At 38.9% G+C, this 25668-nt stretch overlaps 1 protein-coding gene across 1 annotated transcript in view; it reads left to right on the top strand.

Moving 5' to 3' along the window:
- Nucleotides 1-25668, top strand: part of RANBP17 (RAN binding protein 17) — a 160931-nt gene that overhangs the window by 103477 nt on the left and 31786 nt on the right. The window contains exons 20-23 of the mRNA XM_027810312.2: nt 6007-6095; nt 12360-12467; nt 14888-14970; nt 24726-24940. Coding sequence (XP_027666113.1) covers nt 6007-6095; nt 12360-12467; nt 14888-14970; nt 24726-24940 — 495 coding nt within the window. The remainder of the gene's footprint in view (nt 1-6006; nt 6096-12359; nt 12468-14887; nt 14971-24725; nt 24941-25668) is intronic.

The following is a 25668-nucleotide window of genomic DNA, read 5'->3' as shown; positions in this document are numbered from 1 at the left end:
GAATGCAGACGTAGAGATACAAAGGCTACGAATGGCTGTCTTCCTAAATAAACTCTTTACAAAGATTTTCCTAAAAGCCTTGGGATTTTTCAGTGCTTTGCAGATGAAGTGACCACATGTGAGCCCCACTTATAATCGAAGGGACAAATCTGGTTTCAGTGCTAGCTTACCTGTGTCACATGTCTAATGTTCACCCTTGACATGCAAGTATCCTGTTTGTGTGTATTAACATATTTATTTGGGGGTGTGAGGAGACATACTGTAACACACTAGATAAAACACTGCTGCTTCAAAGTATTTTTTCAAAGAAGAATTTATTATATAAATCAAGACTTTATTAAATGGCTGGGCATATATGTATAAATAGGAACTGGTCTTGAAGTATTGCACCCTTAAACTGAACAAAGTGATTAGGATAACTGATAGCTAAATAAGGTTTTTATGTGCCTGTGGGAGCCATATTAGGATTGATTTGACAAGTCAGTTCAGCTGTGGCAACAGTCATAATATCTAACACAACATTATGTTTTATTAGTAAAATCCTTAAGTGTAGCAAGCTGTTTGTGTCAAAACAACAGTATATTTTAGGGAAGAAAAAGACTTGCTGGATAGAAGCTGCATCATCAGGAATGATAATACATGAGGGCACTCTTGCATTAAAGAGATCCCTTCTACTGTCACTGAATAAATAGTTAACAATGCACACTGGAGTGCTGGCTGCAGCCACGCAGGGCGGTTCTGAAGAAACCCCCAACAGTAATTTTTAATTCACTGTTTTAAAATATGATGGAAACTTAAAAGACTACATCATCGTATTTACCCACTTTCTTTCCTAAGAAAATAAGCAGATATGCTAGAAATATTTAGTAATTAATTGGTCTGCACTGCATCTGTGACATTGCCAGGAGATGCACAGTTCACAGTAATCGCTTGAATTGACGGAGTATTTTTAAAAAAATAGTACTTGGGGTTATTTCAACAATTATTTAATTCTAGCTTCTTCATTTGTTGTTGCTTTATGTATTTAATTTTAATAACTTTTCATTTAAAAATAGATGCAGTTCATCTATCTTGGATTAATCTCTGATATTTTTCAAGTTATAAATCCGAAAAACTGGAACGAGAGGTCACTGGATAGCGTTATCCTTTCTGTAGGAAACTGTTAATCTCATGTGAGGGTTCAGGTTATTAAAATAATTTTGCCATTGTCCTGTCTGGTTTGCTTGCAACTGTCTTAGTAGAGAAATTTTAATGGAGTGCCAGTGATATATTCCTAAACTAGCAAGTTCTTAACGACCCTGGAAAGTGACTGCTTGATTACACTTTAACGGTATTTGCAAATAAAATCACAAGTAATTAAGGGGAAATCTCCAGGCTTTTGAGCAAGTTTGATGCATGATAACTGCCTGATTCAGCTTCATCTAGAGTAATGCTGTGTAGACAAGAGCTACTGAGATCAATAGCAACATAATGATAGTGGCAGAATTAAGTGAGTAACCTGAGAACTGTGTCTTCAAAATGCATGCAGCTGCCACAAGCCAGGGCCACACAGTGCACTCCATGCTTCCGTCCTAAATGTTCATCAAAAGACGCCCTGCAGGAAAATGGAGTTAGATGCTCTTTATTGCTGATCGTGTCTCTTGCCACATTTATCAGGGAAATTGGATTAGCAGTTGGCAGCTGCAGGTAGACAAGGTTCTGCAGTGATTAAATATGCAGCTTGGCTGCATTTGTTGTGACAGACCTTTAGTAAATTCTACTGTAAGCACCATCTGTCTAATTTGTATAAAGAAAACTTGGTGCTTTAAGCTACTGATAAAGAACTAAATCTGTTGCTATATCATAAACAAAACTTTTGCTCTAAATTCTCTTAAACGTAATTTATTAGGTTAAAGCTATTTTTCTATCATGATGAATAAATAATACATGCAAAAGCGCTTTCAGGTACTTCATTTTGCAAGTACTGAAAACAAAAACAGTTCAGTTCTTCAATAAAATGCTTAGTATTCCAATCCGCAGGGAGATGACACTGTTAAAATATCACTATGAAAATGGTCCAGGACTGCCAAATTCATTTAATTTGTGGTTTTTACTAGGACTCTCTAACTGGCTAGGGTTTGGGGTTTTGTTGTTTTTTAATATTTCTGAAAAACATCCTTGAAAAACAGTTGCAACAAGGGAGCTCTTTCTTTTTAAAATACATTTGTAATCATTACATCTGCATACAAAACGTACGTTTAGGTTTCTTTTCCAGGGAGATCAAATATAATTGAAGATGGCTTAAGTAATTATGTGCTTTGCTTTCCTTTTTTTTCTTCTTCCTTTTTTTTTTTTCCTTCCTACTTCCTTCATGTTTTTATATTAATAGGGAAAATGTCCAGTATTAAAACAGTGGCTGATTTTCTCCTAAGAATTTCAGGGGTTTTCTTGCCAATCCGGTGAAGTACTATATCAGCCGGGTAGCCGGAATCTCAGTAGCACTTTGTTTATAGTTGTGACATCATCAGATTTGCTAGAAACGCAGGGAAAAAAAAAAAAGGATCTGAGGAAAAAGCAGTTAAATAGCAACATGCTATCTTTAGCTGGTTTGTAGAAACTCCATGCTGTTAAATTATTTAAAATCCTTGATTTTCAGCTTGCACACATTAAAAGTTTTCACACTAAGTGCCAAATGTTGCAAACAGCACTTTAACAGAATGATTTTGCTTTGATCCCTGTAGCAGTTCCTGAATAATTTATCACAGGTTATTGCCTTAATTCTGGAGAGGGATAGAGCAATAAAGGCAGATGAAAACACTCCAGTTGAAACACCTTGGGGCCTGCTCATTCCTCTGACACGGCTCTTTTGTTGGAACTATTTAGAGGTTATTAAGACGTGTCTCCAGAATTAAGAGTATGCTGTAAGGATGAAGACAGCCATCTTAATTCTAAAGACAAAGCGCAATGACCCTTCACCTTTTTTTTCCTTTGTTGTTATTATATAGTAGAATTATGAGGGTAATATTATAGCTGCACCCAGTAGTGCCACTATAGTTAAGGGTCTGTCAGACTTTCCATTACAAGCCCCGTTTTGGGGGTGGGTGGCTTGAGTAGTCTCGTCTGTTTTAAATTGCGTTAGTCAGACACTTGGCACGTGTTGGCAAGTCACAGGGTTTTTTTCTGTGAATATCTAAATCTTCAGCTCCTTTCCATTGAAAAAATCTTCTTCTGGACTTTGAAACCAAATACTTGAATTTATTTTTAAAATGGCTTTGTTTTAATTAATCGTAAACAAACCTGTCACTGACAATCAGGGAAGAATATTTCGTAACCGAAATTTGAACAAAATTGTTCCAGGAACAAGAAGAGCTATCCATAAACCCACATACTGCTGACAAGCTCCTCTTGCTATGCCTCTTGTATTTACTCTTCTTCACTTCTCATCTTGCTCGTTGTGCTGGTGGTGTTATTTACTGTCACTTTGCCCTAGCCGTGGCTGGTGTTCAGTCGTGAATGAAGCAGTAGCTTCATGTATTCTTCAAATTACTCTGCAAAGTTTGCAAGGCACTTTGAATCCCACAGGATGACGGACAAAAAGTGGATGTATAAGTGGATAACGTTGTTTGGCATTAATAAATGTTATGCACCTAAGTGCTATTTGAAAATTCATAATGGACTAAAACTAGACTGTCTTGGGATTTTAGGGTTTGCCGGCCAGGGAGGTCTTACTAAATGTGACTTAAACAAGAATGGAATTTAGGGTGACTTTTGCTCCTGTTAGAGTTTGAAGGTATTTTTGCCAGTGACTTAAATGGATTAGGATTCTGTAGGCTGTTATAGAGGCTGCTCGGACATTGCCAACTGTAGGCAGTGTTATTTTATAAAGTTGAGTTCCAATGGATAGTATCTGAACATGGAGTTCTCTGGGATTTGCCAGGATATGGTGCATTGTAGATTGAGGTCATTTATTAAGAATAGCATGGTTAATGGTATGGCCTGTTTAATAACAGTACCTGAATTTAAAGAATAGAAACTTGAGAAATGTAGTTTATGTAGCAGTTGTTCAACTTTCTTTACAATTCAAGGTCAAATGGCATCTGAAATTGCCTGGTGTTTGTGTAGGTTTCCAGAAATCTGAGACCATAGTTTAAAGAAAGTTGCACGTCTGCTTTTATTAATAGTTTTTAAAGTCTCGCAGCCAAACTGTTTCTTAAATATATTTGCGAAAGAGTGTTTTCTTCTAACCAGTTGTTTTTATAAAGACAGAATAAGCACAGTAGAGGAATATGGGTTTGGCTGGTTGTCTTTTTCTGATCCATGTTTAGAGACCCCAGTAAGACGGTGAGCTCTTTCTCTCCAGGCGCCTCCTCAAACAAAGGCAAGTTCACGTTTTGCCAGGGGCTGTAGCTTCCCTTCTTCCCAGTTCCAGCCTTTCCTTTGTGCAGTCTTGCTTGTCCCCTTCTTTGTGGCTAGCGTGGGCAAGGGAACCAAAATCAATGTATGCCCTCAGAAAGAAGCACAGAGTGTGGCTGCCAGGTTGTTAACATTCTTTATGTTTTGGCCACCATGCCTGCTAAAGAGTTATTTTTTTCTGTGGGCAAAACAGCACTCAAAGTATGAAAATACAGATGGATACAAAGATAAAGTTACAATTTTATATTGCATCTTCTCAGTATTGAACACTTCCTCTCTAGTGATTTCAGAGTCCCATTAAAGTTAATGAGAGTTGAGACCTCTGAGCATCTTGCAAGTTCAGGCCATTTCAATGCACAACAGAAAGGAAATGCAAATATTAAAATACTCTTAGCAACCTCACCAGTGTTTTGTAGAGAACTCAATTTATCCTTGGATAAATCTATGTGCGTGCCATCCAAGTCAGTTGGACTAATGGGTCTGTATACGAGGAGTAGAAATTAGCCCTTGTGTAAGATGACATTTAGCAGTTTAACAAGGCATCAGCTGTAATTTGCTCTTTATGTGATCAGTTAAAACTAATATGTGAGTCTTATCTTTTGTTATTTCGCAACACTATAAATATTACAGCGTGAGCACCAAGTGGTACATTATTGAAAACTCTGGTTTTAAAGCAAGAACTCCTTACTGGGTTTTTTTGCCATGCTTCTATGATTATTTTTTTTACCAGACTCTGCAGTACTATGGTCTTTTTTTTTTTTTTTTTTTTTTTGGGGGTGGGGGGAGTGGGGGGGAGTGCAAACCCCACCTGCAACACACGGATAAAATTTATAAAAACTACTTAATTGTCAAAAAGAATATTTATGTCTTAAGTAAACTGAAAAGTTTGTTTATATTGTTAAAATATTTTTCATTCCCTAGTATTTCATATTGATGTCTATTAATTATCCTGAAAACATCCCTTTAGTAGGGGCTAATTATCTATGCACAAAATGTCTGGATTTGAGCTAGAAGGATTCTGAAGCCACACTTCAGCCATTAAAGGGGAAAAAAATCACATCTCAGAACCAACTTTAATACAGATAGATTTGCATGGTCTTCTGTAAATAAAAAAGTCACTTTTTGAAGAAACCTAACTTGGAAAATTACTTTTAAAAAAAAAAGATATGTTAAAATAACAAAATAACATACAGGAAGAATCTCAGTGCAACCTTAATTATAGCTTGTTATGAGTATCAGTTAGTCTTACACCTCATTCAAAATATTACATGCTTAAATTAACGTTTTATTGTTATTATTACTGTAAATATATTAATACAGGAAGCACTTGTAAACTTTAATACCTAGTGTTCATATATTATGTTTTAATTTGCATTATTCATTAGGATAGCATATCGAATAATCAAAAGCATTTTGCTAGTGTTTCACTACAGTATTTGTGGAAATCTTGTTTGTTAAAAGAATCTTTTACGGTTTTTATAAAAAAAAAGATTTGAGCGATTCATTTAAACTAATGAATCAAAATCAGATATGTGGTCATTATTGGCTGATTATTACTCCATCTGCTCTGTGCTAACGTGAAAATCAATTACTGTGTCTCTTTCCCACTGACAGCGTATGTTGATCGGGCTGGCAAGGGATCTTCGAGGGATTGCCTTTGCACTAAACACAAAGACCAGCTACACCATGCTGTTTGACTGGATGTATCCTTATTACACTGTGACAATACCAGCTCTGTGCACAGAGGGATACCAGGCCCCTTGCATTAGTTTAATAGTATGGCACAGTGGGGAAGAGGAAACAAAGCTAAATGAACTAATGTGTAATCAGCTAAAATTACAGCACAATGGCAACCATGCAGTTAACTGGGAAAGACCACAGAGAGGTCACTTTTTTGTTGTGTCACACTACTAATCTAGAAAACATATCCAAGTGGGTTTCTTCCCTCCGTAAATCCCTCATGTTTTCCTTCTAAAAAAAACACTGTGTCTGTAACTCCAAACACGATGTACCTACATTTGGTTTAACATCAAAAGTGCTTAAAAAAATACTATACAAGTGCTATCTGGGGAGATTCCTCTCTGTGGTATGAATCATGTCTTTAATTTAGTCAGTTACTTTCTGTTTATGTCAACTCTATTAATATCACAATACCTGCAGTCTTCTTGATCCAGAAGAAAACGGAAATCTGAAAACAAAATCAAAATCTTTAGATTGTCGTTTTCCTCAATATATAACAATAATGGAAGTCTATTTCCTTTAAATATTGTGTGCATTTTAATGCCAACAAATACAATAATACTCGTGGGTGTTTTCTTAATACTATAGAGAAATGTTTTATATTTTTATAAATACAGTAACTGTAATTCTCTCTTCAGGCACACAGTCGTATTAGTAACAAACTGCTGAAATACACAGTGAAGTAACTATGAAAATATTTCTTTTCTAATTTAGATCTCACAAAGCTATGGAAGTTAATTACGTATTTGTTTATTTTATGGACAGGAAAAATTGCATTCAAGTATAATTACGTGCTTTACTAGAAATCGAGCTTTTAAAAATATTTTTATTTTAAGTAAATAATGAGACCCCACTGTTCACTAATAATCTTCCTGGTTAAGAAGGAGGAACGCACGAATGTAGAACTGGAGCTGGGAAATCAGCCTTTAAGGACGGAGAGGCTGCACAGCAGAGCCTGCTATGGTCTGGCAGGCGTCCTTGTCCGGTGGGTATTAGAAGCCTGATGACCGTTCAGATAAGCCTTGTTTAAGACCCTCACAAGCCCGCAGTGATTCTGCCTATGTGCAGGCTCAGCTTGCAAAAAGTAAGTCTGAAATATAAAGCAGCGTAATCTTTATTTCTCTTAAAATCAGTGGAAGGCATCCTTTAATTTCAGTTTTAGAGGACTGGAGAAGAGAGGAGGGAAAAAAAGGGGCGGGGGGGGGGGGGGGGGCGGGGCGAGGAATAAATCACAAACTACTGAAGCCAGACTGTGAATTAGCATCTCATTTTCTAGTGGGCACCATTGGGTACATTTAACTTCATTAGCACTGTTTGTGCTTGTGTTACCCTAAAACTTATTAATAAAATCAGGAAGATGTGCAGAAGCAGATCAGTGCTGCTTTCATTTCAAATTCTTTTTACTTTGTTTTTTCTAGTACAGCATGTGTATCATGCTCTTCTCCTGTGCAGAACTGCAAATCTCCAGTTGCAGGAGGAGGGATTTACCTCCTCTCCATTTGAAAGAAATGGATTCATCCATCGAGATTTTTTTTTTTATTCAAGGATCCAGGATATGTAATCCTCAGGACCCCTTCCTGATTTTTTTTTATTTATTCCTTGCATTTTATTAATTAAGTTTATTTCAGATAAATAAAAACAGCCTCCAACTTTTTGATTTCATTTTTCTGTATTAACGAGAAAGACAGATTGAAATACAGCTTTGTGGGGAATTAAAGCTCAGGCCTTCTCAGTTTCTTTTCCTTTGCACAGGTTCAAAATGGTTTTTCTTCCTCACCTTTGGCTGTAAAGGATAAGTGCCTGCTTCTGTTCAGTGGATCGTACCTCATTTGGCTGAGTCCAGCTTCATCCCATTATTGATCCAAAGCATTACGGCAGAATAAGCTGCTATTATCACAGCTCTTAGTTACTGTGTATAAATAACAGAAAAGTAAACGGAGGAGAATGGAGGGTCAGATGCCAGTTTTATCATACAAAGTTTCAGTATCCTTTGATTAACATATTTCTTTTGTAGTTTCACAAATATGTCACAAGAAAATGGCTTTGATAGCAAAGAAAAGCTGTTTTTCAAACAGATTTTATTCTGTCTGAAGACCTGGTATTGCAGTATTGAAAATGGCAAATACAGAACTTTAGCCAAAATAAATCTGATTTAGTTGCATTCGTTCAATAAATAAGAAGTACAAAAAGACAAGGGATAAAAGGCTAAGCTTCTAATATACCATAAGGTGATGTTTATTCTGTATGGAAGATGGTCAGAAATAGTCACTTGTAAATCGTTGGCAGGCGAGTATGTTGATAAACTCTTCAGGGGATTGCAGGAAATATTTTGGGTCTGAGCCCTGTCCGTAACTAAACAAATTACACCCGGTATCTCTCACCTGAGGGTTGGGATTTCCTGATCGCAGCATTTAGGATTGGAGTTTTGTCCAGTAGATGGCAAAAATGAGCAGAAATCATTTCTTTTCAGTCCTTTCGGTCTGGGGAGGGGGGAGGCAGGGAGGCACGGGGGACACCGTTCTATCTTGTATTTTACCGTTACGATGTTATTTACGAGTTAGTCGGATGATGGTTTAGAGGTGAATCGTCAGGTATGCAGAAGCTGGGCTAGATTGCCAAACAGGGTTGTTCTGTAGCCGGCTTGCTTATACTAATTGAGTTTCTCTAGCAAATCAGGCTCCTTGGAAAAAGGCCAAAGGCTTTTCATAATTGTATTGACAAGAAAATGAATATGATAAATGGTGTTCATTCAGCTGAGACAAGATTTATAGTTTTCCTCTGGCAAGGGATGAAGAGAAAATACTTATAATAATAGTAAAATTTGTTTTAAAGTTGTATTAGGTGATCTCTCAAAAGACTTCATTAAAATATTTCCAACTATTTTAAGCAGCTTCAGGTGTCAAGCATAGCACCTTCCCAAAGTGTCCGGTAATGAAAGGCAAAGAAAAACATCACGCAAACCAACCAACCAACCAAAACAAAACAAAAAAAACCCACAACACCAAAACCCTAGATATGAAAGTCATTTATTCTTCCTGAAATATTGATATGTCAAGCTGTCAATGATGATTCCAGTACCACAGCTTTGGAAAGTTTATTTGTCTTTTGTATTCATAACATGCGGTCGCTGTAATTTGTAGGTCAGTCCTGAACATGCAGGTGTGGCCTGAAAAAACCCGCACAGCAATCTGAGAGGGTGAAAACCTGCTTTTAACAGTGATGATTCTCCTTACATATTTCATTCTGCTATTTACTCCCAGTCTGCCTGGATAGGATGTTGAACATTTAATCTGTTTTCTTCCATACTAATATCAGACTGTAGTCTAAGGTCCTTGGTCTCGCAGTCAGATACGTCCATGGAAATTCAATTGTGAGTTCAGGGTAATATCCACTTTTTTGTTACTTTCATTTAGTGTTTCTTACAGTTAGGTGGTAACCCATAGGCAGTTTCTTCCTATGTTCCTCCCAGTTGATTCTCGGTATTTAATGACTTCTCTTGTCTGTAAAAGAAAAAGTTTGCAATAAGAAAATGTGTTCCAAGAATTAAATTATTAGGTTGACTCAGAGTTGCAGTCAGCTAGATAGCACACGATATATACATGTGTGTGCGTGAAATCACTGCCCATATAAAAATATCTATGTGTATAGGTACATAGACACTAAGTTTATAGAAAAGTGAACTGCCATTGAGATGTTTTATCTCATGTTCATCTAAAAGTTGCAGTTGACCTAGGTGTTGGGATGTCTGATCCTATGCTGCTTCAGATGTGGATCACAGGAACAAGCAAAACAATCTTTCCACCAGACTACCATTGTTACATAGCCATCCAAATTTGCATCGCATTTCTTAACAAAATAAAACCACGTGCAGCAACAAGATGGCTTGTTCAGAATTAGTCTGTTTTTTAAGAACTGAATTCTTAAGTTTGTACGTTTTAAGGATTCAGGATTGGGTACAAACTTGAAAAGCCAAACAGATTGAAGTTTCACCAGAGAAGACGAGAACGTAATTTCTCGTGAAACAAGGCTACCAGATCAGTAACCTGTTTGTAACAGCAGTTGTTGCCGGTTGCATTTATTCGAACCTCAGAATCATTTTTTGCAGTTTGAATTCCTTTGAGCTTGAACTGACTGGTCAGGTTAAGTTCATGACTTAGCCAGATTCCTTGAAGCTTATGGTTAAAACCTCTTAAAAATAATATTCTGTTTAAAAACAGTTCATTCCACTTCATTGGATTTGTAAAGGAAATAATAAATTGCCGAAGCCTTTCTGTTGACACTAGCTTTTGTAAAATTTGACTGTAGTTTCCAGTCTTTCCATGTCAATGAATATGGACTCGATGCTTAAGTTTTTGAATTAAAGTAGCTAATCATAGTGGATGTATTAGCAGCCTTTGATACTGCTGACTTATGTTTTATTTGTGGGGTTTGGCTGTCAAGGTACTTTATGCTATGAAATCTGAAAAAGCTGGTTGTTTTCTACGCCATGAAGTTCCGCAGTGGGGCTTTGCCAGCACTGCACCGTCTCCCTTCTGTGTACACAGGGCTACTAGGGAGGCGAAGGAAGAGGCGCGACTTGGGAGAATTAATAGCACAGCTCAGTTCTGTACCTTACATGACATCTGCTGCATCTTGAGATTAGTGACCATCCTCTGTTGAGAGTGAGCTGTACTGGAAGTCCACCTCAGAAAAAACGGAACTGGCATTAGTGAATTTTTACAGGTGTGAGAAGGCATGGCTCATTTATGCCCTTTGAGGATAACTTAGGCAAGTGAGATTCAAATTAAAATCCCAGTGTGTTACTGGATAACTCTCCGTGGCATGTTTAACTCTAGTTTGTTTGATTTAAAATGTAAAGAACCCCACGAAGTATTGAGAAGTAAGGGTCTAAAGGTATATCTAACGTGTCAGCCTCTTCTGCTATCTATAGTTTACGCCTGTGGTGCCTCAAGCAGCTGGCAGCAAAAATGCACGGGTCTTTAGGTGCCTCAGACGGCCAGCAGTAGCCAGAACGCCTCCCATCTGTCTGTGCCACTGTCATTCAGCAGCAGCGCTGGCTGACGGCTCCAGCCTGCACCAGAAGAGCTGTATCGAACCGAGACATGACTCTGTCTGCACATCCTAGAAGCATGTGAACGTTTATGTATTTCAGACTTTTATTTCAGAATCCCATGTTGAGCGCTTGGCCTGTGTTCTGCTTCTGGAGGTTCACAATAGCTGCCTGTATCGCCTGAACAGGCAGTAGCATTTTCCTCAGAACAGCCGCTGGGTCTTCTGGGGTTAAATAACGCAGAACTATATGACATGCTACAAAGTTAAAAATGACAAATAAGTTGATTATTCAACAAAACCATTGACTAGATTAGCTAGATCATGTTATAATAGCAAATTGTACAGTTAAAATCTCTTGGTTCAGTATTAAAAAAAAAAAAAAAGTTTTTCTTTGCCTGTCAGGCTGTGCAACCTCATTTCCATTTACCTGCATTCTTACCCAAAAAAGCTTCTTTTTCAGCATGTTGGGAAGACATGGGGTCAGTGTTGTATCAAGTCGTTGCATAAAATATTTTGATAGGGCCAGTAACTCGTGACTTTTTTTGTAAGTTACATTTTACACTCTACTAAACATACTTTTTTTGTGTGGCATCCTTTGAAATCCTGGTTTAAAAGAACAGATACCTCTTGGGTGCTCTCCTGAAAGAGTTCTTAGATACCAGACTTCGCTGAGCTTCCCATCCCCCCCACGGCTGGGCTGAGTTCTCTTTGTGAATGCTCTGGAAAGAACTTCATACAATCAAATTGTTCCCAACCATTTATATAGCAAATGTATGTGAGGTGGCACTGAAATCTGGGGCCCGGGATTTGCTAATATGTAAATTTGTGTTGTTTTTATACTAAACTGCCATTTGTGACTTATGCCATTCATTAAAAATTCAAGTGCATTTTATATATGTACGTACAGGTTAGCTTTGCATATACAAACGGCTTTCCTTTTCCTTCATTACAGCTCCGGTATATTAACTATTTCCCATTTAACCATTAATATTTCCAAAGGATTTAGTCTTCTAAGGGGAGACTTGCTCAAATGTGTAGGTTCTGGCAGTGCCTCTGTCAGAGTGCAGCCGAGGTCTGCCGGGCCCACCCGCCTGGTGCTGTAGTTTGGTTTTTTAGTGGAGTTGTTTTACAAGCCGTTATGCTATCGGTATGCTCTTTAACTCCGCTTGGTGAAGCTACCCTGCGTACATTGCTGTGCTGCAACGAGCTGTTGAGCTGTGGTACCGTGAACCGGCGTGTACAACCCCTATCTTGAAGCTGATGGCAGAATTCATGCAAAACAGGTAAAAAGCACGTGAAAATTAGATACATGATGAAGATTGCGATGGTATGCATTCTCTGTTCCATCTTTATGTTTGGCTTACCCTCGGGATGTCTGCCTTTGACGTTAATACTGCTACTTTTGTGGTTTGGAGCAAAATCCGCCAGCAGAACTGAGCTTTCAGCGTCACTGTATTGTTTTACCAAAATGGTAGATGTTACAAAATCAGCTGGTAAGGATTAATTACAGGAATATATACGAGAGACTACCATGATTTTATATTCAGTGTTAGTGGAAGTGTGTGCTTTAACCAGGAATAAACACTGCCTCCGTAATTAAATATCGGAAAATTGTCTGCTGTCAAGATTTGCTGCAGGCTGAGTTTTTGCCTTAAGCCAAGCAGCATACGTATGTGCCTGTAAAACCACAACTCCCTTCACAGTTTCTTTTGCAGCTCAACTCTTCCAGCCAAAATAGGAAAGAATGGTGTCTAATACAGCAATATTTATAATCAGCGTGTAGGTAACTTCTCCCACGTCTAAAATCTTCTCTGTGGGCTAACCCAGAAAGGCTTCGGCATGGTTCTGGGACGTGATTTCAGTACTTTACATTGTAGTAGTTAAATGAAATTCCTCTTTTACCACATGTAACAGAACAGTTTATTTGGGGAAATTATCATTACACTTGGAAATACCTAGTGTACTCCCAAAAGGAAAAGAAAATATTTTTTCAAAGGAAAAAGTTAAAGTCTCTGTGCTGGGTATCTCTGTGACCAAAGTAATGAGAGTTTTCAGCAAAGAAGTATGTGTTCTCATCATTTCTCACTTTGCCTTGCAAATCAAACTTCAAAGGAAAAAAGCTGAAATATTTGATATTTGAAAAAAATACATAGTTTAATCTAGGGACAGGAAATTGTTGCCTTAAAGTTCAGAGCTGGCTGGTGCGCATGCTGTGCGCTCAGTCCCTGCATGGCTACGCAAGCCTTAAGGCAGAGTTCGCTCTTCCTTGTTTGTGTTGACTTGCTTGCTGTGACTCCCTCTTTGGTTTGCGTAGGCTAATTATGTCTTTTATCCTGGTAGTAGTATAATAAATTGCTGGAAAGTTTAACTTATTTTTATTCATGACACAGTGCACGAGCAGTATAGTCTGATAGTGCTGCAGATTATTGCAAGGAGGAGGTTGTTAAAGCATAAATGCAGAACTCTAGTAACAGTAAACAAAAGCAAAGAGGAACCAGAACAATAAATCTTATGCAAAAGACAGCTCTTCAACCTACTTTCCATATTCATGTAACTCTTCTGCCTATTGCTATTCAGAAAATCTGCCTCGTTCCCTTTAGGAAACATCATTGGGGATTTTTTTTTTCACGAGTTGTGTACTGCATTAGCTTTTACAGGTTAGAATGCATTATACAATATACTTTGACATGGTTAAAATATGTTTCAGAGTATCAGATTGTGCATTATGCCACTGTGATACTGAGATGATGTGCTGGTTTTGGGGCTTTTTTTTTCTTTGCCTCTGCCAGCTATTATCATTTTGTGCATATGGAATACACGAATGTTTTATACAAGGCACGTTTTAATCATTTCTAAACACCCAGATTTACTCCAGAGTTTGGAGCAAAGGGCTCTGCAGACAGGGGCTCAGACAGCAAATCTCGGACTTGCAGCAAAGAAAGATACCTGCTGCTCGCTGTGATAGGGGTGGTACAGGGACTCCACCTTTCATCAAAAGTGGGTGACTGCCACATAGGTCAGCCCAGGGATACTCTGGTTTCACTGCTCAGTGATGGCTCCTTCCCCTTTCAGTCCAAATAAACCCTGAGGGTAAGTTTTGCTAACATTACTTAAAAGCTTAAGACGCACGTTGGAAGTTAACTGTCGGGGCTGAGCTAGGAGGTGGGCTGCTTTGCCGCAAAGGCAGATTGGAAGGATGCAGCAGGGACTGGGGCGAGGATGCTGCTGTGCTCCCAGGTCGGGAGCACCGTGGTTCTTGCTGGCTTTGGTGATACCTGTGCGAGGGGGGAGACAGCGGGGTGCAGTCTTCAGGTCTCAGCGTTCATCAAAAGCAAGTTACAGTTGACGCTGGAGAACTGGCCTGTGGTTGCCGCAGGTTTTATGTAGCAGAATAACCAGCAGGGTTGGTTTGTGGAACCTTTGCAGCGTGCTGCTGAGTGTCCGCAGGCACAGTTCCGCGCTGGTCACCAGCAGCGGTGTGTGTATTGGCTGATCACCTTTTCTGGTTAAAATTGCTTTGTCTTTGTCATGGGACTGTTTCTTCAGAGGTAACTGAAGGGTGCATCATGGGACTGAAAGCTAGAATGAGTTTATCAAATAACTGTACTTTGTAGTCAGCAGATGGTTTTTTTGTTTTAGGAATGAATCCATTGCATTTTTCTGCTTCGATGACCATCTGAATATTTTTGCTGTTATTTTTTAGATCGCAGCGTTTAAATTTTGATGTATCATCTCCAAATGGAATTCTTCTCTTCAGAGAAGCTAGTAAAATGATTTGTACGTATGGTAGGTACTCATTAATGTTTCCTCTGCAGTGTAATTCTTTGCCTGTCTTGTGATATTAAAATCCTGTTAGTTCATATTGCTGAGCACTGATGGGCTTGCGGAACACGTAGCAGGACTGTAACGTGCCGCAGCCAGTCTCATCCCCGTGTAAGGTGCAGAGCTGACGTGGCAGACCTCATTTACTTTCACAGATCAGGGTTTGTTCATGCCACGTTGTTGCTTGTATTGCTGTTTTAACTTAAGTGCCTGTCTTTTAGCAGCGGTAAATGTATTTCAGCAAAAGTACAAATGCTCGCGAGGTGTTTGATCCAGGCTACTGACTGATAGGTGTGGGTTGATCTGATGTATTCAAATTACATTCCAGCAGTTCCAAAACATAATAGGACCATAACAGCTTTGCCCTAGAGCACTGTTAAAAGTGTTTATAATAAGTTGCTGTATTTTACTACTCCCACTCATGCATGCAGCTGCAACAGGTCTTTGACACCAGCAGGTTTTATTACACTGCACCTAACTGTCGCTTACAATTTCGCTTTCTAAATGTTTCAAAAGGACCATTACCAAGTTTTTGTAGAGCAACCTCATTTGTAGTTTGTGTAAGTAGGAACAGCCAGAAATGTCATCCTCCTTTTTGGTGCATCAAATTTGCTGTTACTGCATTCAGGTTGCTTTTGGGGCTCTGGAAATTGCGTGTTACGTGGCTGTCTGTCTAAAAAATCTTCAATGTGATTTTGCATTTGATCTGCAGGGCATGGAAAGAGTATATGCAAAAAGCATAAAGCGTTTACATATGACACAAAAAATTACACCCAAGTAACTCTCAGTCCTTGCAAAATAATGTTTCTGGTTTTTTCAAATACACCATGGAGTAAGCTAGCACATTTTTTCAGCTATGTTCTTTAGCTAATTTGTTAGAACAATTAAGCAAAAGAAAGTTTTCCATGTATGAAAAGATAACAGGTAAACTTTTAGATTTTACTACTCAATTTCTGTCAGCTTTTGTACAATTGCTGTAAGCTTTCTTTTGGTGATTTAAAAAAAAAAATTAAGTAAGGGTAGCCATGATGATGCTTCAGCCCTACTTGTCTAATAGTACCTGATCCATTGCAATTATATTTTCCCTCTAATTTTTTTTATTATTATTATTTCAATCAGACTTTACTATCCTTTCTGTACTTACGAAAAACATACCATGTTATTGGGCATTCATTCGTCTCAGTTGTTGGCATCAATTTTCTAAACCTTGCTGAGTAAGCCACACTAGTTGGTTTCAACCTGCTTTGTTCCTAATTCATGCCTTAAAAAAAAGCAACTGTGTAAAGAAACCTTTTGCTTTCAGTTGCGTGTTTTATGGTGTGTATGTGAATTTCATAAAACCGTAAGCCCTGAAGTCTTGGTAGCTCTGGCACATAAGCACCAAACTACATTTTCTGACTCGTGCTAGAATTTAATTATGCAACGTAAAAGGAAATTTCAGGACCATGCAGATCTAAGATTTGAAAGTAAGCAGTGGAACCATAGAGCCTGTTGAAGCCTGTGTCCAAGCACCTGTTACCCTCTTTGTAAATTATGTGAAAGATACTGAGGGATGTGTGGCACCTATCTGGAGACGTGTGCCATAGAAAGAAGCGAAATGACACTAAGAGCCTTCTCCCACGCTTCTTTTTCGTGTCTTTCATAACTGCTTTCCTATGGAAGGATAACATTTTGCTTAACACAGCTTTAAGAGGAGAACTGTTCTTAATGTTTTCCTTTAAAATCACCTATCAACTAAAAGTGGAGGAAAAGTGTAGATGTGAGGGAAAGCCATGCAATCTGTGTATGGGGTTGTGGGGGGTTAATTTTGATTTTAAAACACTTTCATATTATTGTCAGTGTCTGAAAGGGTCCCATCGGTGATCTTTCCGCTACATAGGTGTGACATTTAGAGCAACAGGTTAAGTTTGCTTTTCTGTGGGTGATTGCCAGTATTGATTCCGGGACTGGACTGGCTGCAAAGCCAGCGTGGGAGATCCCCCAGCGCAGCTGGCTGAACGGGCCACTCGGCACGGGGACTGCCAGCCACCCTGGCTCGGCACGGGCACTGACGGGACGGCCTGCATCAGTGCTGCATCAGGTGGGCAGCTGGTCTGAAGTGGTCACTGCCTGTCAGTCTGGGAGGATTTTACTGCCCACTATAAGTATTTCAAGATGCTACAATTAATCAGCTTGGAATAATTGCTGTTAACGTTTTTAGCTTTTATCGCCAATTACTAGTTTATGAGATTTCCATTCCAGTGTACAGAAAGATATAACTCTTCTGGAAATGCATTGTAAGGATTCATTACTTCAGTTGTGTGTGGTCTTTTGAACGTACAAATTCCTATAAAAATATTGATATTAAGGAATTTTGCATTAGTTTCAAATGCATTTCTGAAAATCTTCATAATTGTGCTTTTCTTTAATCTGGAATACTCGATTACTTTTTTTTTAAAAGTCTTTGTTTTTTAAGCCTATGTACTCCTGGCAGACATCTGGGGAAAAATAAGTAAACGAAGTGATGATCATAACATCCGTTTTGGTGTTCTTGAGCAATGTTTCCAGACCCACATGCTGACAAACTATGCGATTCACTTAAAAGAACGAATGATTTCGTTCCTGAAATGATCCTTGGGCTCGCTTTTCAAGGTTGGTGCTGTACCATTCCTGCAAGTAACTTAAAATTCTGAAAGTAGTTGGGATTCTGACATTCAACATGATTTTATGGCTGAAGCATTAGAGAAAAAAAAATAGAAGACACACAGCAAATGTCAAGAGATGACAACAGACAGTATATGCTCATTTATCTTACCAAGTCAGCCAAACCTCTTGTATATGCCTGCAGCTTGTAGCGCGCTCCTCAGAGCTGATCAAAAAGACACTTGAAACTCAAGATAGATTTGATTGAAATCTATACTATAATAATTGTCTTTTTAAACTGAGGGAAACACAAAGCCATGACAAGAGACAGAGGGGGGGAAATAGAAGCTAACATCTTTTCCTTTCATCACACTCCTTGTGGGAAGATCCTTCCTTTCAGTCTCTGTTTTGGTGACTCCACTGACCAAGTGGGTTGCCATAAACTCTGCCCAGCCTCCTCTCATCCCTACCAAGTTCTTTCCATCACCTGCAGACCTGGTGGTGTTTGCTCCTCTTGGCAATGCCTGTCTGAACCCCAGGCTCGTTACCTCTCGCCTCTCCTCCTTGCCGTGCCCTTGACCGTAGGAGTTTCCTTCCCGTGGCTCAGCAGCTTGCCAGGGAGACCTGGTCCCTCTCCTGCAGGCAGCGTAGCCTAGCCTGGTCGCTTCCCTTTCTTAGAAGAATGTAACATACAAACAATAAATGAAAATATGGCTTAATGGTATTGTACTTCCATGGGTAAGTGAAATTTAAATTTGTTTTCAAACAGGATTTTTCCTTTTTCTCTCTCGCATGTAACAATATACAGGAAATGCTACTAAAAGCATTACTTCCAGAAATTTCACCTACACCAAATTCAACACGAAAATTTCCAGCTATGACTTAGGTCCACTGGGAGTCTTCTTGCTATATAAGCCTATAGGTACGTAAAAATGTGATCTGAAATACAAGTCCATCCTGTTAACACTTAGACAAGGAATTAGTGACTGAAGCGAGGTGGCAGCAGGTGGTTCTACTCACCAACATCAGAGCACAGTGCACTGGTGGTTATTGACACAGCACTGGTTTTTCCTAAGCCTGGACTACACTGATCAAAACAGTTCTGGATAACACACAGATATCTTCTGGTGATGAAAATAATCTAGAATTTATATTTGTGGATTTGTTTTCTGCAAACCCTATGCTGCTGTTTGCATGGGAATAACTTTGAAACAAACATTTGGTAACCTAGCATGTTGCTTCCTTTCCATCTTCAGTTTTGCCAAAGTTTGTGATGTCCATTTATGTCCAAACAGTACCTCCATTTACTGCCTCGGTGTACTGTCAGGTCTGTGCTTGGGCTAAAAAAAAGAAAAAAAAGAGGGAAGGAAAGGGTAGAACTGTGTTACTGGGTTGTGAGTGTATGTGGGCACTTGCAAGTACAGATGCTGAGATCTCTTCCATTCTAAAGTGTGCACTCCTTTCTTCTCTAGACAAGCATATAGTGATTTCACATGTTTGAGTGCAAAGCAGAAGAAAATCCAAAATACCTCTTTTTAAGATACGCTAAGTATCTTCTGTTGTCTGTGAACAAAATTTAAAGTGTGAATTCTTTGTAGTTTTGAAAATTAGCGCTTCAGTGAGAGTTAAATTCCCCTTAACAGATCCAGCTTTGCAATTAAGGTAGTACTAGCGTGCCCTGTCCTTCTGCTTGTTTATCACTGATGCTGATACAGTGCTGAAGACAATTCTAAGATGTCTTTACAAATGCTATATGTTCAAAAGATGTAAAGCCTGGCGCAGGATGCACTTAGTCAATTATCCTCGTAAGGACTCTGCAGCTGCTTGGCAAGGGGTGTTGTGCCTTGTCCATTATGGCTAGAGCCAGCCTGACTGAGCCAGAGAGAGGTTTAAAATAAACAGCTGAGAGGAGAGAACTGAAAGGAGTTGGACTAGTCCAGTCCGCCATTCCCAATACATTTCACTTTTAATCCTGTATGTACAAGTCTCCTTACTATGTGGTTTTGAACTCCCAGTTGTATCGGAACGATGTTGCAGCCCATCTTGGGACCATCTATTTTTGTTTTGTGGTTTCTTTACATTTTAGTAAACCTCTTCCCTTTCATTATAGGAGACTGACATAAAAATAGTATTTTCAATATGCTGGTTTTATTTATCTACATTCTGTCATGATATACTTTGATGTAAGTTTTTAATTTTGCTTCAGCTTTCAGCTGTTGTAGCAGTTACTGCTGAAGGTCAGCGATGAGGTTAGCCACAGTAGCACAAAACAATTTCCTGTTCTCACAGCCCAGGTAGCATTTGGATGTGGATTAAATTTTACCACATTTTCCAGTAGCCAGACACAATTATTTCTAATGAGCTTTAAATTGCTTCCAGAACGTGTATTTCAAAACTTAGTGTGGTAATCCATTCAGTGTCAGCAACTTCATAAGATAACAGTTCTTCAGAATTTTGGTTAAGCAGATTCTGGCTGTATAACAGGTATTTCTGACCAGCAGCGCAGCTGAAGCAGAGTGCTCGCCTGTCGCGCTCGCCATCGGTCTGCGCTCCTCTCTTTGGCGATAGTGGTTCCAGAATATACTGCTCTTCATTACTGACTCCGATTTCCTCATCAGTTTCTTTTGGCAAATTTACCTTGGCGCTATGCATGCTTGCTGTGCTGATTTGAGAGGGTTTATGCAGGTTTTGTTGTGGAAGCTTTAAAGAAACCAGGTTGTGAAGCTTGCTCCCATCTTTATGATTCATGTTTTCCTTTGCGTTTTCTATATATGGCCACTTCTCTATACTGCCCTCACATTCTGGGTGCCTGGGAAACATACATTCAAAACCGTCTTTATGGGGCAGCGGTGAATAATAAAAATAGGAAAGGGGAAGAGGCAAAAACCACTTTTTCCTCTATAAACGTGATAAATTTTCACGACCTTTGTTTCATCTCACCAAAGTCTTTTTTTTATCTTCATCTAATTCACACATGTTAAAACGTGATTTAGTTGTAGTATTATACATTGCGCTTATTGGACTGAAATCTAGAACAAGCCTTGCTCAAATGAAACTCAGCCATAAGGAAATCATTTTTGTATTACAGCTTCTACTGTAAAAGCAATTAAGGAGGAGAACTGAAAGGGAAGCTGCCTGTCCTGACATGCTCCCGCATCTAGGAGGGAGTGAGGGAATGAGCTGTGCCAGGAGCTCTGGTGCATATTGCCTGTGGGATCCTGAGCCACAGTGATGTTATCTTCGGTCAGAGCATCCCAGTTTGTGTTTTTGCTGGCTTTGTATTCCCCCTCTGCATACACATGCTTTTTTCTTCCTGGCCCTTTGTTTATGTACTAAGGAGGCTTTCAGTAATGAAATGCTTAAATTGTCAGCCAAATTCAAGCCCTAATTTCCTATCTAGCAGTTTCACCCAATACCTTTTAAAATCTTGTTCTTCCCCCTGTCAAAATTTTGTATCGCCTCTGAGGCGCAGCGAGTTTTTAATCTTTTTAAGTGACATTGCTGTCAAATGCAGGGCAAAAAGTTGTATCAAAGGAAATTATTGAGAATTTTGAAAGTCGGTATATTTTAAGATAGTGTGATACAATTTCTCCTGCATTAAGAAGAAATTGGTGCAAGCTGGATTTTTTTCATTTGATTTGTATCTCAGTAGTAACACTGAAACTTCACTGATTAGTCTCTGTGGAGTTTTCATTTTGACAGAAGATAGGAATTTCAAACACAATTTTTTAATTCTGCATGTCAAAGGTCACTTTTATGTTGATTTAATGTCTTTAAATTGTTTCTTTTAACAATAGGAGTTGATAAAATTGCGTTTTGGTCCTGCAGTACAGGGATTATAAATGTAAGCATATCCTCAGTAGCTGCGGAGTTGTTCTTGACCTGATTCCAAGTACCTCAGTAAATTAGTTTATGTTCAGTAGTATCCATGGTGTGTAAAAATATTCCCCTGAAGCTCCTGCTAAATGTTACAAGTAGATCATTCTTTTTTTATCTAGTCAGGCATAGCACCGTACTTCATATTTTTTTCAATAACTAATGCTAAAACGCCGGTCTTTGTTCTGGCGCTGCATCCCTTGAATCATAGGCTGATGGCTTGGGGCGCTGGTAACAGGCACCGCGTGGTCTTTCACCTCTGCTCTAATTTGAAATCAGCTGTTCTCACTCTTAGGCCCTTTTAAAATGAGTCCTTGAACACAGAACGGTTCTCTGTGGACTCTGGCCACTTGCAGAAGGCAGCTTTTAATCTTGCACTAGACCCAAACTCTTCTCGGTGTTCATTAGAAGCGATAGGTACCAATTCCTCTCCTGCCGCAGTGCCCAGGGTGAGGCAGCACGAGGGGCGGGGTTCGTGCCTTCCCATAGTAAATGCTTCGTGCCGATCAATGGATTGAAGGTTTTAATTAGACACGATTTTTTGGTGAAGTAATAAAAATGATAGAAGATCAGCACTAGTGGATAACTCCTAGCATTCATGTTCCTAGGCTAAGGGATTCCTAGGGTTTTTCCAGCTTCTTTCCTCATCATCCTGTTTTTCCATCGACTTCCAATTAATTTCCATATTAAGTACATAATTGCCTTGTTGACAACTACTAAGCTCTTTCCATCTGTTGTTGCATATTACGCTGAGTGCTTCCAGGACTAAGGGTTGTGCGATGTTGTGCTTAAACAGCTCAGCTGTGAACTCCAGGCTGTTACTTCCTTGGATCCAGAACTTTGCTTATTTCTGAAGCCAGATACATGCTTGTGTTATTAAAGTAGAGATTTTCAGCAGGGAATTTAATCGTGGCAAAGACCAGATGAGGTTAGTTTAGAGCACACTTACCTCTCTATCTTGGTTTTGCCCTAAGAATTATATGCTGTTTGCATGGGGCTTTCAAAAACAGTGTGCGCCTTCCCACTTCATCTGACAGGCAGAATTTTGTATTTCATTTTATTTTTTCCAACAGATTTGAAATTCACTGATCTTCTCAGTAACGAGACTAAGTCTTGTCAAAAAGTTTAATGCTAATGAAGATGACCTGGCTGGGGTATCTTAAATGGGGCACTGCAGGAAGCTAAATGGAGTTTAATTTTATGTAAATGTAATTTCTCAGTAATGTAAAGTATTACAGTAATTGAATATCCAGGTACACTAGAAGACATTCTTCTTTTTCTGCAGTGTGTTACTTTTCAAAGAGGATCTTTTGGATACCGGTCATTTTTAGTATAGCAGAGATTTAACACTGTTTGGGATTGATTTCTGCGCAGTAGCAGTCACTGGGATGCTGTCCCCTTCCCCAGTTACACTGTGCTCCCCAGTTACAGCAGCGTTGAGGGAATAGAGGTGTTCATATGACCATTTACAGTATCAAAACCATTTTGTGTCTTCATTCATAAAATAATATTTTTTCTTTAATTAAGAGGACTTGATTTTCATGTAAGTGACCATCTTTCCTAGCTAAATGTTTGATTCTTCTTTTCCCTTCCATAATTCTAGTGATGCCTTTCTGGCTTCTTACAGACCCCGGTCACTTCTAAGCAACGCCTGATCATACTCCCAGTCTTTTTTTGAAAATCTGCTTTTCCTTTACAACTTGATGGATAAATTGCCTTGTACTTGCTAAAAGTGGTGAGCAACATTAATGTTTTAAACTGTAACTTAGGCCTTTCCATCTTTGCATCGAATGATACCCCATGGGTGATGCTTTGATGGGTTGGGTGTTTAGAAACAAGGTTTTTCCCCTCATTGTTCTAATTATATGATGTAAATTCCTCATTGTCAGTAATCAGTAGCATTAAGAGAAAGAATTAAAAGAAGGCAGGTGTATGATTTGCAGGTGGAAATTTGCATGGGTGGAAAAGAGAGCTATGTAGAGATGGATCCAGTTTAATATTAGGCCTCAATATGTATTAATAATATGCAATCTATGAGGTCTGTGTCATATTGGGCAAGTTTTTAGTGGCATTTTTTAATTGCCTGTTATAAGAACAAAACTGCATTGTCGTAACAACCTCTCTCAACGGACAGTGTTTGGGATTGTGAATAGTTAATGTCCAGTTAGCTCATTGCTCCTTAATCCAGGTTGTCATCGGCTAGACACAGGGAGCAGGCAAGCCGAGCATCTGATCTGTAGACTCTTGTGCTTTTATTGGTAGGAATACTGTTAAGAATGCACAGGTTTGTGTTACTTTCCTCTAGTTAAGATTACCAAGAATGATGAGTCGTAACAAGATGAAGACCTGACGCTTGGTTTTTGTTCAGGCCAAGCTTGTCAAGGTCAACGTCAGATGGGGTCAACCTAGTGAGGCCACTTGGTGGTAGAAGTGAATGAAGTACTTATCTTTGCTGTGTTCGTTCTACTATTTCAGCTCACTTTCATTAATTACTTGAGGCTAGAAAAAAAGTCTGTCATGAATACAAACTAACTCTGGGGTGCTGTGAAGATGGGCATTAAAATATTACAAGATACTTAGAAAACTTGGTAATGAGGCCTCGTGAATAATTAGATTTGTACAGAGGATAGCAGCGGGATCTACCGCACCGCTGCACAGTGGATCCAAAAGTCACTATTGCCTGTTAATAGCGACAGCAAATATTTACCATTAGCTGCTATTTTTACATTATAAACATGGAGTTTAATTAAAAAGTCATTCCCATCTGTGACTGGTAAAATAGAGGCTTTTGTAATGGATGTATTTGTTTTCTGAGGGATATATTTAGTATGTGTATACATCAGCAACCATCCCAAGAGACCGTCATGGTAATGGATTAAAACCAGGCTTTGCTGCAGCATGAGAAACTATAAAACCATGTGTTGCAATGCTGTTCAGATTAAGGAATTCATGCTAATAGACCCAGTCATGGTCTGGCTGTACATCAGGGATGGGAATTCCGTAGCTTATATTTTAAATTTTGCATACTAATTCCTTTAGTGGCTTTTAAGCTTTAGTCATGCTTAACAGAACTTTTACATCAAATGCAGAAACCATTTTTCTTCTGAATAGTAATGAAAATAAAGGCAAAAAATAAGTTTAGATAGTGCCATCAAAATATTTTAGATTTGCAGCTGCTTATGTAAGTTTCTTTCTTTCTTTCTTTCTTTTTATGAAAACAGGTAATCAGATCCTCTCTCTTGGGACTTTGTCAAAAGATCAGGTTTATCCGTTGAAACTCAAGGGCATTTCCATCTGTTACTCTGCACTCAAATCTGCCTTATGTGGAAATTATGTCAGCTTTGGCGTCTTCAAGTTGTACGGGGACAACCACTTTGACAATGTACTTCAGGCCTTTGTCAAAATGCTGCTTTCAGTATCCCACAGTGACTTGCTAGTAAGCAATTACTCATCTTGGGAGTCTTTACGTGAAATATGAAGTAACACCACCACAGGCTTTGTAATGTTATAATGAGACAGAGGGATCTAGAACATCTCAAATGCAGTTTTCAGTTCAATTACTTGGATTTATTTATATAGTGACATCTAAAATACAGGTATGACTGAAATGCCGTCGGAAACGACAGCTTTTCCAGTATTTTCACTAGGTTTGTCGTAAAAGAGAGAAATGCAAATTTTTTTCCTTCCTATACTTGCAAACCCATTTAGGTTGCCTGCATGCACTGTAAAACATCCTCACATATTCAGCCACTCTGCAATTAGTTTCAATCTGTAAATTGTCACTGTGTATTCCCCATAAAATTTAAAACTTTAATTTTAAAGTACACCATGTTCCCATTTCTCTGTGGGAAGACAACAGATCCTGCGCAGTATCAGCCTAAATTTGAACTGTGACATTTTCTTCATGATGCTTTAGTTCAGAACTGTCATTTTCTTGCAGGAAGGGACAAATTTGGGATAGGTGAAGATGGTTAATATCCAGATTTATGCTTGCCACATAAAGGAAGTCCTTGGAACTGAAAAGTTGCTCTCGATTAAAATCAATATATTGGGTGTATAGTGAAGTGTGCATGTTTGGCACGTGCCTAGGCACCCAGCAATAATGCCCTAAAAGTGAGTCCTTCAGAGTAAGGTGCTGAGCAGGCCAGTGGGTGCAAGCAAGTG

Source organism: Falco cherrug, chromosome 8, assembly GCF_023634085.1.
Source record: "Falco cherrug isolate bFalChe1 chromosome 8, bFalChe1.pri, whole genome shotgun sequence".
Classification (NCBI taxonomy): domain Eukaryota; kingdom Metazoa; phylum Chordata; class Aves; order Falconiformes; family Falconidae; genus Falco; species Falco cherrug.
This window is presented reverse-complemented; position numbering and strand designations above follow the sequence as displayed.